This window comes from Pinus tabuliformis, chromosome 1_1 (genome assembly GCF_031772625.1).
Source record: "Pinus tabuliformis cultivar Carrire ecotype Pingquan chromosome 1_1, CPIR1, whole genome shotgun sequence".
NCBI lineage: Eukaryota > Viridiplantae > Streptophyta > Pinopsida > Pinales > Pinaceae > Pinus > Pinus tabuliformis.
This window is the reverse complement of record NC_142297.1, coordinates 59762718-59780556: the sequence shown is the minus strand read 5'-3', so window position 1 is coordinate 59780556 and position 17839 is coordinate 59762718. Positions and strand designations below refer to the sequence as shown.

The following is a 17839-nucleotide window of genomic DNA, read 5'->3' as shown; positions in this document are numbered from 1 at the left end:
TTTTGAAGTAATTAGCTCAAAATAATTATTTTTGAGTTAATAAAAAATGAGTCATTAAAGATTTATCGACAATAGAGATTATTTTGACGGGGATCAAACCAACTAATGATTATTTTCCACTTGGAGGATTTATCTATAACTTAGAGGTCATTTGTGTCTCAAGCCATTTGATTTTGGCTAATGTAACTTTGAAATGTTGATATAAACTACTGTCCGTTGGGAATGTTCGAATATAATGGTCCCTATCAATCTCCTAGAAGGAATTTTGCAAAAAGAAGTCATGATTACTCATTCATAAACAAGTTGGAGTGCTTCAATTGCCATAACATTGGACATATGGCACGTGATTGTAACTTGACTTGGGTCCCTACACAAGCTAGAACCATGACAACCAAGCCAGGAAAAAAAGTTACACAAATATGGAGAAATAAGCAAATTGGATCAGAGTCTCTTGGACACTCTAGCCAACAACACATGTTGTTGATTTGATGAAGACATCAAGATGTGATATCCCAAGCGTTTGATGATCAGACTCTACAAAAAGGAGACCATGCATACTGTTAGGGGGAGTTTGTGATTCTTGACCATTCTTGCAAAATCTATCCGCCAAAGAGCCCTATGAAACCCTTGATGAGTCACACATGGACAATCTTGAGAGATGATATCTCTCGGAAATAATCCCATTGAAGAAAATCATGAAGGGTGCAAGATATCTTCCGAGGCAACAATCTTTCTTATCTTGAGCAAAAAAACAAGAGCTAGAGGAGCTTATGCAAGCAGGGGAAGTTGATGATCATCTACCGCATTCATTTCCATGAAGGCAGGGAAAGGCTTTGTAAGAGCAAGTACATTAAAGAAGAGCACTATGGCAGGGGGAGCAATATATCTATCAAGGAGAACTATAATCGATGAAGAAAATACATTGGAACAACATGTCAAGAAGTAGCTTGATAGGGGAGTACTTGGGCACCCCATTTTCCATTGATGTCAAAGGGGGAGAGAATTTTGAAAGGGCAAGAATATTGCCATCAATGACAAAGAAGGAGACTGTTGGTCAAAATTGTCATTGATGTCAATATGGCATTATTGGAGATGGTAAATATTCTTGTGATACATGGCTTAAACCCTTTCGTGATGTTGCCCCAACTACATGACAAAACCCTAAGTACATATATGAAGCTCTATACATCATGAGCAATGAAGCCTTAGATCTATCTTTAATGATAGAATGATGAACTAAGAAGCACCTATCATAAAACCCTTCTAGACACATGCATGTAATACATCCTTGTCCTTATATGATGCATGGACCCTGCACAAATTGAAAGCCATAAGCCTATGAAGAAGACCTTCACATACATGAATGAAACCCTATCCTTTGTGATACAAATCCTAAGAAGTCCTAGCCTTGTTGGATGATGCCTCAATGAAGGAACCTTTACCTTAAATGCCAAAGACATAAAATATTATAGGCTGCCATGATGACAATTTCACAAATTTAATTTTATTGATAGGAAAATGACTTCACTTAAGGATGAGATTGACACCAACTTGTAGAGGATATTTTCCCTTTTCCAACGAGCTATTACACACCCTCTAACTCCTCATAGGCTGAGAGAAATTGAATTTATAAGATAGAAAATTCCTAATTTTAGGCTAGTTGACTTGAGTAGGCTCACTAAAGCATGATGAGTCCTCCAAATAGAGGTGTCTCTTCAATACATAGCAAAACCATTATAAATAGCAAGTTAAAATCATCATTTTTGGTCAAGAATTTCGGCTCAAAAAAAAATCTGAGGCAGCAAGCTACAAGAGATCTGAGCTAGAAAGGAAGGGTGACACAGAGATAAGAACTGTTCTGGGTCTGATTTATTGGTTATTTCTTGTGTGGGAAGCTTATATTTAGGCAACCATAGGGGCTTGTCTTGTTGCAGAAGGCCAAAAGGATTGTTGAGGCTTGTTTGTGGTTGTTGTAGCAGTGCCACACGTCTAAATAGAGATTGGGAGGAGACCTAGGCAAATTAGAGAAGGCTGGAAGACATCAACAACCAGGAGGTAAACCGCATCTAGAGAGAGGCTTATGTGGTAGTGAATAAGGGTTGACGTGGAGTTATAGTGTGCTATAACCAGGCCCAGGTCAACAACAAAAAGAAGCAGTTCTTTTTTTTGCATCCTTTGGAGCAGAATTTCGAATTAATTTTTGAGCTAAGTTTGAAGAAGACTTTGGAGATCTTGAAGCTGATATTGACAACCTTATTGAAGAAAATTTGGTGTAGAACTTAGAGCAGTTGGATCAGACCTTTCAAGCAACTCTTGGATCAAAACTTGGAAACACTCGTCAACAAATCTGTGGAGCATTTCTTCTTGGCTTGAATAGCTCAATTTGAAAGTAGGAAGCATTTATAGGCTTTCTTCTTGGTTGAGTAGCATTTATAGGCTTGGGAGAGGTAGGAAGCCTTCAAGATAATCTAAAACCCAATTAGAATGAACTTTGGGGTCTGTTCCCCACCCCCCGCTCCAAAAGTTGAGCTGGGCGTGTTTGAGGGTAGTTGCTGGTCGAACCAACCAATTTAACTCGGGCTCGGCTGAGCCGACCAGTTTGTTACCGAGCCGAGGAAGTCAGTGATTGGCTCGGCCAGTTCAGTAACAAACTGACCACCAAACCGATTTTCTTGCCGAGTCGGGGGTATGGCTCGATCGGCTTGACCGATTTTTAAAACATTGGTTGGGGCAATCATGGGTTGCTTAATGATGCTGGGGGCACTCATAGGGGCCCTAGGAACAAGGGTGAGAGACATAATGATAGGGGGTAGAGATAACGTTTGGCTTTTTCACGCGCACTAAACTTTATTGTCCCGACCATATTCTTCATTTTGTGGTATGTTACTTGTTGTATGTGGCCATGTTATGCTTTTATATTTCTTTTTAGTTGCATCAACCTCCGCGGCATTGTTCTAGGCCTGACCAAATGTCTGTGTTATCCTCCACAGTGTCCCAAGGCTGAGAAAGGAGATCAACGTAGGTAACCTCAAACCACTTAGCGTTCAGCTGCGAGCCTTGCAAAACCAGAGAGGGTTCTCTCTATGATCTCACAACCAATTTGATAGTGGGAAAAGATGTTAGGCTAGTTATTAAAACACTAGGGTTTTGCAAATTTATGGCTTTCTGGATCAGGAGTCAAAATCAAGGAACTAAGTCAGGCCTCAAAGGTTCAGTTGCAAGAGATATAAAGGAGCACGATAGGTAAGCCTTTGTGATATTTTAAGAGTTGGTTAATGTAGTATAGGGTTGAAAAGATAAGAAAATCAAGATGAGCATGTGAACCATGAATTCATCTATCAGAAGACTAAGTACATAAATACAATTTCCGAACAAAACAGAGCTTAGTCATAAGAATTTTGTTTAATACCTTTAAGAAAATCACTAAAGAGCATATATATGGAAAGGAGATGCATTTATCATTCATATAAGCTATTAACAGAAGAAAAACATTATCACAAACTCATACCACAAGAATTCCTAAATAATAGCTGCAACTGGCCTTTGATTTCGTGTAAAAGTGTGATGAAGTACAAGCTACAAGACTTCCACTCTCTGATATCCAACCTTTTGTTTGACTCAAAACTATATACATATAGACCAAAAAACAACGTCCCCACTCTCAAGGGTCAAATCCCTCAGTGTAGGAACTAATCACAAGAATATCTCAACTAACACCTAATGACTAGGGAGGTTGTAACAAACCCTCCTTTTAGACTTTGACTAAACTTTACTCATTTATGAACATCAAAATTACATGGAAATGACTCAACATGTTCATTCATCTCTCATTACATCAATCTACCTTCGTTCATCTCAAAAATGAGGAATTACATCATTGGAAATGAAGATTTACTGATAAAATTCGAAAAAAAGGAAGATATAGGCAAAAGCACAACCCCTTCTGCAAAAGCGCAACGCCTCCATACAAAAGCGTAGCACTATCTTCCAGCTCACTTTTGAAGGCCTTCCACTGCTCCAAATTGAAAATTGAGCATACCATTGGAAATCTTAGGATGTCTCGTTGCCATTAGACACCTTAAGTAGTCAAAATGGAGCTTCCATCACCAAAAAAAATGCATGAAGTACTCCAAAAGTGCAGCGCCTGGTCTGATAAGGTGGCAAAAAGTCAATTTTTGACCTCTTTTTTAGCTTTTTCTCCTAACTAGTTTGTTGACATGCTTCAAAAAGTAGATATCTGAGATCCTTAGGGCAATATCTATCCAGGCATATAGAGTTTTAGGCATTTGGAGCCCTGAGGAAAAAGCGCAGCGCCAAGTCGCTGCGCTTTTGGTTGAATTGACCTTCACAATTCTGCCAAAAGTCACAAAAAACCAAAATTTGTCAAAACTTCCTCAAAATTTGTTGAAAATTGGTCCATGGAACCCTGGGATGATGTGTTAAACAATGAGGGAGGCCTTAGCAAGCAAATCAAGTTTGTCCTTGTCCTTTTGCCTCCTTAGGGTTTGCCTTAGCTTGTCCTTCAAATGCTTGATTCTGACTTGGGAGACCTTGTTTCTAGTGCAGTAGTGCATGGCCATATGCCTCTTAAGTTTAGTGGCCCTATTGGCCCTCTTAAGGAGCTTCTCCAAGTGGCAATTGACTCTATAAAGCTAATTTTTCTTATTTTTCTCAAAATCTTCTTTAATGGACTTGTCAATGTTTTGTTGCCTCAATGGAGAGGATGTTTCGATGATATGCTCTTCTTTCCTCTTGTCTTAGGCCTTCTAGGCTTGAGCTGAAAACCAGTGGCTTCAATCTCTTCTATGTTTACCACTGTTTTACCTTTGGCACTATCCTTCTACAAATCTGCTTTAGATTTATCAAGAAAAAGTTGCTTGACTTTGAGCTGCTTGTTTTCTTGCTGAAAGAAATAAATCAAAAAATCTGCCTTGGACAATGTACTCTTCAACTCTCTAATCTCTCCTGGATGATTTGCTCTGAAGATTTGAGTTCCTCGTGCACTTCTAAATCTGCCATATTAGTGTTAAGATGAATTTGTGCTTCCTCATCCAATAGTGTCTCATGTTGCTGTGATGATGTACCTTGGCCCTTTCAACAATGTCTGGAGCAAACACAAGCCTTTTCTCTCTTTTGTAGGTCTTGGTCACTTCTGCCCTAGGAGTTCTTGTGAGAGGTTTGCTTGTGGAATCCCAAGACAAATTGTTTTGTGCCAGATGGCAAACCAGGATCTTCACCAAACCATGATGAAACAAACTTGCATGATGATCTTTTTCCAACCTATGCACCTTCTCTACCATCTTAACCATGCTTCTGTAAAGGTAATGAGATAGGTTGAGATCCTTTACACCGTGAAATGCATCAAAATCCTCACATGGTACTAATACAATCTTGAGAATCTACCCTCACATGTAAAATACTTCATGATCATTTTCATGAGAGGGGCATACTTATAGAGCAGATTTATGAAAGGGAAGATGTGCTTTGGAGCAATTTTATATGAAGGTTTCAGATACATCTGGTAATTCTCAAGGACGAGGTCTTTGTTCTTGAACCAAAGTTCTCTAGTGTTTGGGATCCCTGTAACTGTAGAAATGGTCTCTGCTGAAAGAGTGAACACCACTCCATCAATGGTCACCTTATCTCTCCTTAAACCAGTGGCAAAAGTGCTAGTGAGTTTGTCATTAAAACAAAGTTCTTCAATCCTTTGGCAAAATGCAAGGCAACTAGCTTCCTGAAAGGATTTCTTAAGGAAAGGAGAAGGCATGATATCATGTGCTGAAGTGGGCTCATACTTGTTGATCTGATCTCTCTTATGCCTCCTCTGCTCAGTAGTCTCAGATCCCATAGCAAACCCTAGCTCAATGGGAGGGGAAATTAGGGTTTGGTGTAGGGAAAATCAGGGGATTTGGGCAGTTTTTGAAATTGAGGGAAATGAAGGGGTTAGGGGGTCTCTTATTTCTTAGGAAATTTTGGGGACATAGGGAGGGATGTTAGGGAGTAGGAGAAAGTGGAATTTCAAGGAAAGGATGAGCGGAAGGAGTCCAAAAGAGAGAAAAACAACCCTTGCCTAGGAATGTAGGGTCTAGGCTAGGGTTTTGGGAAAAAGGGAGTAGATGAGGGATAGGGGTGTTGGAATGTGTCTATGGGGATATATAGGACTTGTATCAAGTGAGTGAGTTGTTTTTAGAGGGTTCTTCTCAATATGGCAACCATAGAGACCATGAAAACAAGAAAACCCTAGGAGAGGGAAAACTGACTTTCAAGCACAAACTAAAGCACAAGCAAGCTAAGCGATGATCCACTTACTTGTAAATGGTAGCTTAAACCCTATGTGTTAATGTAGAATGGACTAAAATGGAGTTTTGATGTCCTTGAGGAAAACACAACAAATATGGGAAAAGCGCAGTGCTGGCCAAATGAGGCGCTTTGGTGGTAAGAGAATGTTTATCTGAGGGTACCAGAGCTCTTTAAGGATAGAGAGAGGTCTCTTGGAAGTGAAATGAGAAAATGAGAGGTTCTTTGGTCTTTTGTAGCTTTGAAAAATCGATTTTCTCCATGGGTGGTCAAGTGGGCCCATCATGTACTTACAATTGCCCACCATGTACTTACATTTGCTTTTGAAAATGCAGCTTTGGAACTTTATGAATCATAATACATCATATTGATAATACAAAACACTTTTTGAAAACTTTATTGAAACTTTTTCCATCACTACTTGAAATGATGACTTTGATGGTGAAATGACTGATTTTTTTATGATTTTGACCCAATGACCTAATGATGACTTGACATGAAAAGAATGAGCAGAATGATGACCATAATGACTATGACACCCTTACAACAAGGAATGACTTGACCATGATGATGTCCATTGACCATGAAGGTGAAAGGAGTAGTGATGACCTACCTAACCTAACTAGTGAAACAATTTTTTATTGAAAACCCATTTGAAACCATAAAAATTTGCAGTAGGACCCTAACAAAAACTTTGTAAGAGCATATTTGATCACTGGTGACTAACAGGACTGACAAACACTAACAGTGTGGACAAGGGGAAGGGGAGGTAAACACCTTGTGGACCCAAATGCGGAAGATTTGAAAAGGGCTTGTAATGTGTGAAGGGTTATGAGATATATAGTTTCGAGAAGCAGGACCACGCAACCAAAATTAGGGTTTTCCATGTAGTGTCATTCCTAAAGCTGGTAGCCAATAAATGAGATCCCAATACAAGATTATGTGAAAATTCCAACTACTGAAGGAACCCCTACTACAACAAACCTGAATCTACTTCACCTACTTGTTTTTAATTACATTCATTAAGTTATTCTTCTAAATACTGAAGCAAATTACTTCTGCAACTTACACTACTTTAAATATTTGATTTCACGAAACATAAAACTAAGCAAAGAACAAGATACATGAACACTTATTTTTGGATACAATAGTACCTAGAAAAACCCAATGCAGGAAAAATCGGTGCAGCAGCTCCGAGGGTTTATTATTATGCAAGAGAAATATTTGAATACAAATCTAGGATGCTCAACTAGCAATCCTTACAGAGAAAATACTGGCGGAAAATCTGAGTGAGTTTTACCTCACTTCACCCAGTAGAATTTCGGCTGATCCAGCACAAGACTAGCTAACCTCGGCTATTTCTTTGTTGGCCCTGCGTAGGCTTTGCGTCAACTTCTCTGCCCTCTAAGTCAGCTCTCTTGACTGTTCCGACAGTTCCCGACAATTTCGGCTATTCCGGTAGTTATGGATTATGTGTGACAGGGAACTTTTCTGTTCTGCACTGGCCCTTCTGGCTCTGCGTAGGGATTGCGTGGGCCCAGACTGGCCCAACGTCAGCTCTCTGGGCTTCTGTGTTGCCTCTCTGCAAGCTCTCTCCGCCTCTTTGTCAGTATTCTTCGGAAAGTCCTCCCGGATTCTCACTACCCCTCTGTTGCAAAACAATCACTTAGTTCGAATTTCTCAGCTTCCTAGCCCCAAAAATCGAACTACAGATCAATTCTCTCTCTCTCTCTCTCTCTTTGTTTCCAAATGAACCCCAAGCCTCCATTTTATACTTTTCCTGTTGAGGACGACCGAGATTAAGTTTCAATGGTTAAGATTAAAACATGTCTTGATCTGCCTTCTAGATCATTCTCACCCATATTTTGATTAATACCCATTAATATTTTAATTTCTCCAAGTTTAGACTTAGGAACCCCATTAAAAATATTAATTATTTTAATAAAATACAATCTGGGTGGAATTCCACCAAATAGTTTTTGGGTTTTTTAGAACTCATGTGCCTTGCTCTCTCCACCAATTTCCAAGGCTAGAGCACTTCTGATGCTACCAAAAACTAACACTCCCTCTTAGCGAAGAAAGTGCTCTAGCAACAATGTCCACCTGCATGTTGTTCTATTTCTGAAGCATCTCCTTTCTACACAGTTGCTGCCACCAACACTGTGCTACTGTTGCTACTGTACTGTTGCCCATGACACTGCCCTCACCACCATTGTGTCTGTACTACAACTCCCTCTCTAACGATGCATCTGCTATGCTGCTAGCACTGCCATTGCTAACACTGCATTCGTAGTGCAACTTAGTTACTGAGAGAAGCAACTGAAATCATTCAAAATTAGTTGAACTTAACTGTGTTCAACATAATACAATGAATGTTGGAATTTGATTGTTGTTGGTTTTTATCCTCTGAGTCTTCTACACTGTTGCTGACTCTTGCACTGAGCCAATTGCACTGCGACCAACCTTGCTCTGCGCTAATCAGACTCTAGTCCCTAGCTACTGCATCTGTCCTCCAAACACTACACTACATGATCTGAAAGTAAGTCCATATCACTATTGCTGAATCTTGGGCTCTCGTAGCAAGGAAATTGATCCAAGAGGTGGACTCCTCAAGGATCCTGCCCTTTTGTAGCTCTTTCAAACTACAATGCTAAATCTCCCCACCTCCCTCCTGGAGATGCGACTGCCATCTCTACTAAATGTCGAATGACCTCCTTTCTCCTTTGCACAACACTAGATCGACCTACCCACTCCCTACTGGAGCTTGTGGATATGCCCCTCTCCGTTGATGTTCATCTAGTGAAGATTCAGACTCCTTGGTTGGAAATCCTCTAAGGAGAAAATTCCCCTTCTATGTGTCTTCGCTCTTTTCCGACTGATTTTGGCCCCTTGATAGAAACTGCGCCCTTCAAGCACTATGTTGAGGCTCTGCGTCACTCCCTCTACCTCCGCAAGCTCACAATTCTGAAATCATACCTCTCCGTCAACTTTTTCAGAGAGATATTTCCTCAGAATTTCTGCTTCCCAGCAAGGACTGCGCAATCCCTTCAAGGGGATTCAAATTTCTACCAAGTGCAACTTTCGGCCTCATTGCTCAACACTGCATTTTCTCTTCCTGTTTCAACATCAATGCTCTGATAACATGTGAAAATTCCAACTACTGAAGGAACCCCTACTGCAGTAAATCTGAATCTACTTCACCTACTTGATTTTAATTACGTTCATAAAATTATTCTTCTAAATATTGAAGCAAATTACTTCTGCAACCTACAGTACTTTAAATATTTGATTTAATGAAACAGAAAATTGAGCAAAGAACAAGATACACAAGACACTTATTTTTCAATACAATAGTCCCCGGAAAAACCCAATCTGGGAAAACCGGTGCAACAACTCTAAGGGTTTATTATTATGTGGGAGAAATATCTAAATACAAATCTAGGATGCTCAGCTAGCAATCCTTTACAGAGAAAATACCTGGTAGAAATCTAGGTGATCCGACACAAGGCTAGCTAACCTCGAATATTTCTGCGTTGGCCCTGTGTAGGTTCTACGTCAGCCTTTCAGGCTTTACGTCAGCTTCTCTACCCTCTACGTCAGCTCTCCCAGTTGTTCCGGCAATTTCTGTCGGTTCTAGTTGTTTCGGCAGTTCTGGATTATGTGTGACAAGCAGCTTTTCTGCTCTGCGTTGGCCCTTCTGGCTCTATGTAGGGATTGTGTGGGCCCAGACTAGCCCAATGTCGGCTCTCCTGGTTTTTGCACTGCCTCTCTACAAGCTCTCTTCGCTTCTCTGTTAGTATTCTCTGGAAAGTCCTCTTGGATTGTCACTGCCCCTCTGCTGCAAAATGCTCACTTAGTTTGGATTTCTCAGCTTCCTAGCCAAATCAATTATGTGTGTGTGTGTGTGTTTCTAAATGAACCCTAAGCCTCCATTTTATACTTTTCCCGTTGAAGACCGTTGAGCCTTCAACCACTGAGATTAAGTCTCTAATCAACGGCTAAGCTTAAAACATGACTTGATCCGCCTTCTAGATCATTCTTACCCATATTTTGATTAATACCCATTAAAGTTTGTACTTAGGAAACCCATTAAAAATATTAATTATTAACCAGGTGGAATTTCACCAAACAGTTTATGGGTTCTTTATAACTCATGTGCTTTAACCTCTCCACCAATTTTCAAGGCTAGAGCACTTCCAATGCTACCAAAAACTAACAGATTAACCCTCTTAGTTGAGGTAATGGAACAAGAATACAGTCAGAGCCCTTTCTTTTCACTGAACCCCCCCCCCACTTATCCATGCCCAAATGTGCCCAAATGAGCTTACAAATCATGGAATCAAGTGGGCACTTCATAGTGGCACTTCCATAATGGGCTTTAGAATGTACATGAGTCCCCAGGTGCAAGAAAGATGTTAATGAAGGACCCTATTAGATGTTTTCAACCTTTAAGGGAGTGAAATGTCCATGGTACGGTATTTTCTCTACAGGATTGCTAGTGTTCAACATCCACATTGTACTCAGATTATTTCACTGCTGCTTAATAATAAAACCCTCAGTAGTTGCACTGGTTTTCCCAGGTTGGGTTTTTTCGGGGACTTTTGTCCAAAAATAACTTAGTAAATTTATGTGTTTGCTAGAATTTCTGCCAGTGTTTATTCTTCCGCAATTTTATTTGTGTAGGTTGCAGTATGAGTTATTCAGTATTTGTTGTAGGAAACAGTAAATAAATTGTTAATTAAAATAACAATTAGGTGAATAATTTCCAGTTGCTGCAATATGATTCAAGGTTCCGAATTTTCACAGCAACAAGGCTACTACTACAGGTAGCCTTGAAATTGTCTTCATACCTCTGAATCTTGGATGCCAACACTAGAGAAAGTTTTCAAAGAAATCTACAATAAAAGATATAACCTTTGGTCTGCAAAAATATACTAGCTAAGGTTATGCAATATATCTTTTCTTGTAAACCAAAATCCATAGGTTACACAATATATTTTGGTGATTTGGTGCTACTAATTTTGGTGTCTAGTTTTCTTTATTACAGTCACATATTTTACAATTAGAAAACTCTTAGAAGTGAACGTCCCCCACTCTAGGTGATTCCATTTAAGGCACTGATCTTATTTGAGAGTTGCTTGGGGTTATATTAGGGACTCCTCCCTTGGCCATTTAGGGGGTATTGACTTGGCTTAAATAATGGGGGCTTGGGCTGAGGTGACAATGGACCCCTGCCTTGTGTGTGCCCATCTAACAAGCTATTGGATCTTAACAACACTACTAATTAGATTGGTACCAATGATGATTATACAAAATATTTTGAAGTAGATGAGATAAAAGAATGATTGTACAAATGCATTAAGCACACGGTCCTTGATTCTAAGATGAAAGATGAGATACACAGTAAACACATGCATTTCAATGAAAATGATAGTACCTTTGCCATGCTTATGGCTATATGAAGCAAATGAAGGGGTCCATGGGGAAGAAATTTGAAAGTTTTGGAAATTATATTATTCGTCGCAAAAGTTGAGTCAAAGTTTTGAAGTCATTTATTGAAGCTTCTTTGCCTTGAACTCTTTTGCTTTCGACTCTTATTGCAACTAATTGGTAAGCGTAGTTTGGTAGATAGTGCCTTGATGTGCAAGAGTTTGCAATGCAAATATGTAGCTAGACATGAACGCGTATACTTCAAATCCATCAAAACCTCATAGGCACCTAGCTACAAGCCCCATCCATTGTGCGGAAAATCACAAAAATTTAGTTCCCATCTATTGGGTAATTTCATCAAATTTTTTATGATCTTCATTGATTTGTAATTGTGAATAATATATAATCGCATCATTCCACCATGCATCCATCTTGGTTCATGGTACAAGTCTACTCATACTAAAATCCTCTGTTGAAACCTGTGATGTTATATATACACACATTGAATAAGATGTACAATAGCATGTGAGGGTATATATACATTGAATAGTCATGTGATGAATATGCGACTTTTGTGAGTAATTAACTTAAGTCAAACTTATGTGTGTTGATGTGTTATTGTTATTATTATTTATTATTATAATGTAATAAATGCATTTATGTATGCCACACACTCAATTGGGTTAACTTGGTTTTGTTCATCAAAATAGCAATTTTTTTATCTATTATATTGATGGAAATCTTATATTTAAAATCCATCACTAGCTATATGACAATCGTTAAGGCCAACCTTCATAACTTGGAAGGACCATATGTGCTAACACAATTAGAAGTTATCCACAATGCCACATGTATGGATTTGATTTTTTCTATATATTTTATGGTAAATTGTAATCTCCTCAATATCCAAAGTCCTTGATGTTAGTTTATCCATAAGTTATAGTTTATTTATATTGCCCATGAACATCATTTAATTGGAAAATTAGAAAACATAGTGGTTGCAAATAAGTGTCCTTTTGTCATTTAGAGGCTCAAAAGTGAATTTCTGTCCTTTTGTCATTTAGAAGCTCAAAAGTGAATTTCTGTCCTTTTGTCATTTAGAGGCTCAAAAGTGAATTTCTATAGTAACAGAATTTCACATGCCATTGTCATTCTTAAATCAAACAATTCCATATGCATAGCTTGTATATATACATTAATATGCAACAATGTGGTGTCACTATGGTGGGTCATTTCTGGGTCACTTTTTTGAAGACAACATTAAAATGAAAGTACTAGTTTGACAAATAAAGTATTAATCTTGCAAGTCATCAATGAAATATGTTTAAATGATGAATATATAGAGCTATTAAGAGCAAATACCTTTCCGAAAGTAATTAATTGGTAGTGGAGTTCATATCTGTTTAGAAAACAAAGAGGAACATAAAGAAGGTAAGATACATCGATTTAATTGAAATCACTAAAATTCCTCATCTTAGGCATCACATTTCATTGCATAATGAAAATTTTCTTTGTTTCTCATACTCGAAAATGGATCCATTCCCCTCTATTTCATTAAGTTAACAAAAATAGAGGAGCATAAAATATACTAAGAAAATATCAAACATGTCCATAAAATACAAAGGATTAGGTACTGATTAAATTTAAATGCAAAGGTACAAACACTAAATTTTCATCATGACTCAATATTAATAGTTGATTAATAGATGAAATGTATTCAAGGTCAAGGAAGCAGTTAGTTAGTTCACCCTCTCATCACTATTCATTTGATGAGAAAAATTGTTGAATAATGGAGTATAAAAACACGCAATGACATGTTTTTATCATTGATCTCCATGGTGGAGTGAATTCTATAAATACATTGTAATTTCAACTTAAATATGAAATCTATAATATTAATTTTCGTTACGACATATTTAAAGGTTATTGAGGATATGATCTAAATGCCTAAATACACAAATAATAATAGATACAAATATCTAAACACTTGGAAGGGAATGAATTTTTAATGTGGTTAGGTAGAAGTTGCATGGCCACAAAATTCACATAGTAAAGCCAATGGAAAGCTTAAATTATCATATGATGGTTTATGTTACCTGTTAAACTCCTAACAATATCACTTTCAAGTAGAAATTTATAGAAATGGGTGGTAGGTTGAGTGGAGTGGGCTAGTGTGGGAACCTTGAGGGAAAGAAGGAAATTGAGTTAATGTGTGGGGATAGGAATTGCAGCACAAAATGAGGTAGAAGCCTTTTTTATATATGAGGGATTACATCACGTTTTTCAAAGTCACTCAAGGAAGCTTAATAGTGGCCCAAGGCTTGCAAGTCAAGTTTTTCCATATCCTATGAGGGAAATAAGCTCGTAGGTAAGTAGGCTAATAAAGGGGCTTGTTTGCAAGTGGGTAGTTTTAATATAAATGGGAGGATTATCATCCTACCCTTGCCATCACATGGAAGTCCATGATGGTGACCATGCATCATGTAAAAACTTGTCTCATCATGCAATAATGAAAGGTAAAATAAGGAAATTGTGTCACCTTACATGCTCCTGCCTAACTCACATGTATCAACATTATGTGTTGTACGTGGATTAATTGGGAATGGTTTCTACATTTGGCTTGATGCATTTGCCCTTAATGTAGACCTCGACCTCAACTTAAGCAAGAGAGGTGGTTTACTTTGTTAATTTTCCATAAGCCCTAGATCTAGTCTATGACTAGATTTAGCAACTTTGCATAGCAGAAAAAATGTGAGATCAATAACAATACAAAAGAATATTGGCCCAAAACTTGTCTTTTCAATCCTTCAATAAAACAATCTTAAGGCTCTTGTACCAGGGATCATGGCCATTTAGAAAATTCTGATACATATAAACAATATACAACAAAATACATAATTTGTCCTTTGATTGATCTAGGGCTTGAGATTTGATCCCTTAGATCTTCAATTTGCCCAATAAAAATAAATGCATACTTGAGCTCGTACCTTCAACTCAATGTCATTGTATTGTTGTCGTACTTGACAATTAGTCCTTTTGTAATCACTCTTTCACAGAACAACACCCTTATCACTGCCTCACTAACCTCTCCATTGGCTAGAGGCACCTCAAACCTACTTCCCAAGGGTTTGAGGCCGCCTCTCAACATCCTTTACTTGCTTGCAGTCTAGTCGCAAACAGGTTGTGGCCTTGTCTCTCCACAAACTCAACGGTTGCAATCCTCCTAAACACCTTGACAGACCTCCTTATGGCATTGTCCCTATATATTTGCGTCTCAACACACCCATTCTAATCCTCTATGGCCCTAACCAACCTAACCTAGGCCCTCGGCCAACCTCGAGCAACAATAGTAGACTTTGACTTTGTTATAAACCCTTTGCAACCCATAGATAAAAGTTACTATGACCCTACCAGGTCGCTCTATGCCCTAGGTTGAGCTTTGTTACACCATAAAAGCCCCTTCAACCCACCTACACTCAAATCTAAGGGAGTACCTCTGAAGCTACAAAACTAGGGAGGTTCATTAAGTGTGCCTTGTGCCTTCTGTGAGCTTGACCATCTAGTGGAATAAGTGGAAAGAGAAATTTGAGAGGCATCCCCAAGGTCAAAATCAAGCTAGGTTCATTTACGTAGTGGAAACTATCACTGGAAGAGTGGGTGTTGTTCCTTGTGCAAAACTAGGGAAGTTCATTAAGTGTGCTCTGTGCCTTGTGTGAACTTGACCATCTAGTGGAATAAGTGGAAAGATAAATTTGAGAGGCATCCCCAAGGTCAGAATCAAGCTAGTTTCATTTATGTAGTGGAAACTAAAAACCACATTCTAGGAATTCAGGGATTGGGTAAACAAGATTATATCTTTCATCATTATATACAGAAGGAAGTGCTTTGAGTTGAACTCTTAATAAAGGCCTCCAAACTATTTGTTGGAAGAATTGTGATGCATATAAATTCACCCCAAGAAGTAGTTTCATTCCCCTTCCTATGAATTCAACCTCCTCTAGAGAACCCTCCCTTTGTGGCCTCTTCCCGGCCTCAAGGAATGAACATCCCACACTCTTAGAATTCAAATTTGGCGGATGGCATAGGTGTAGTCAACCTTGTTGCCACATAGGAGGATAAAAAGTTCAGTATGGATGTTGGATATGTTATCGAATCCATAACCCCTACATGTAGAATTCATAGAGCCATGGATGTGATTCAGATTAGAATCTAGGTTCAACTTGGAAATGAATCCCTTAAAGAAGGAAATTGGATATGTTATCGAATCCATAACCCCTACATGTAGAATTCATAGAGCCATGGATGTGATTCAGATTAGAATCTAGGTTCAACTTGGAAATGAATCCCTTAAAGAAGGAAATAGATCTTGAAACCATGAAATGAATCTCATGGAAAATGAAATGGATCATGAAATTTTGAAAGGGATGTTGAAACTTCCAACGTTTTTTTGGCCCATCTATCCCCCACAAAATTGAAAATTTTAATGAAAAATTCCCAAAGTATAAATGTTGAAAGGAACCCTAAACCCCATTCTTGGTCAAGGTATGATCTACCCTTATGTAAAGATCTACCCTAGAGGTGTAATCCATCAATGTCAAATCTCAAGATCAACTCTTAGGAATTGATCTATCATTATGGTGAAGTGTTCATCTACCCTTAGTTGCTACATTATTGCTCATTTAGCTTACCATTGTTGTTTAGTCCTGCCATGGTTTTCAAGAAGAACACTATTCATTGTTGCTATGGACAAGCGGATGTGGCTCCAAAAATGAAATTATGGCACATGGATAGATAATACCAATATGCATGAGAGCTCCCTTTGATAGTTATGACTTATAACTCTATTGGTGTGATTCTAGAATGAGTTTAATTCTTAACTCAAAATTTCTAATTATAATAAAATTTTATATGATTTTTAATACTTGATTGTCCTTCATTGTCTCCAAATCCTAGCTTTTCAAAATTATAGTGGATCTAGATCTTGTAACTTAGATGTTGGACATGAACCTTAGGTGGATATGCAAGTCAAGTCAAATCCTAGTACGAGAATGAAATTTAGTAATTTGTTTTCTTTCTTAATTTAATATGTAGTGTTAAGTTGTTTGCTCACTTTTGTGAAATATGTAGTGTTAGGTTGTTTGCTTACTTTTGCAAAATGTAGGGAAGTATACTTGCAAAGCCTATAAATGTTAGAATTGGGAAGACATAGCCTGAAGACAATTGGTTGTTAAGTTTTTAGTTTGGGGCATTTGACTAAGGCCATGCTCAAAATTTTTGTATCACAGTGTTGTTTGGCTTGGTCACAATGTTTTCTCATATAAAACCTAATATTATTATGAGAAAAGCAAAATTTTATAGCAAGAATTCAAAAGATAGCCTATAGGCAATTGGTTATTAAGTTTTTAGTTTTGGACATCTGGCTAAGGCCATGCTTAAAATTTTTGTATCACAATGATGTTTGGCTTGGTCACAACTTTTTCTCATATAAAACCTATTGTTATTACGAGAAAAGTAAAATTTTATAGCAAGAATTCGTAAGATATAGCTTGTAGGCAATTGGTTGTTAAGCTTTTAGTTTTAGACATTTGGCTAAGGCCATACTTCAAATTTTTGTGTTACAATGATGTTTGATTTGGTCACAACTTTGTGTTACATGAAACATATTGTTATTATGAAATTAGTAAAATTTTATAACATCCAAAGAAACTATAGAGAAATAAATATTTCAAGTGTATGACTCTATAAAAGTTAATGCAACAAAAAGTTAAGAAAATAATAAAATATTGATGGAAACTAAGGAGCTAATGATCAAGGAGATGGTGAGTCAGTTGGCCCTCCTTCGAGGATTTATTTGAGGTCTAACATTTGGTTCAAGAGAGATGAGTTACTTGGGCATCCATCAGAAATTTGTTTGAGGTTTAAAAGTTGGTTCAAGAGAGATGAGTTACTTGGGCATCCATCAGAAATTTGTTTGAGGTTTAAAAGTTGGTTCAAGAGAGAAGTATGAGTTACTTGGGCCTCCATTAGAAATTTGTTTGAGCTTTAAAAGTTGGTTCAAGAGAGATGTATCATAAGGACAAGTAATTACATGTTTTTATGATGGATTTAAATG

At 37.9% G+C, this 17839-nt stretch overlaps 1 protein-coding gene across 1 annotated transcript in view; it reads right to left on the bottom strand.

Annotated features, from left to right (window-relative positions):
- The window catches only part of LOC149211554 (uncharacterized), a 350089-nt gene that overhangs the window by 114018 nt on the left and 218232 nt on the right, over positions 1–17839 (bottom strand). Inside the window, exon 17 of the mRNA XM_089388429.1 lies at positions 13090–13126. Within this exon, the coding sequence (XP_089244555.1) occupies positions 13090–13126 (37 nt within the window). The remainder of the gene's footprint in view (positions 1–13089; positions 13127–17839) is intronic.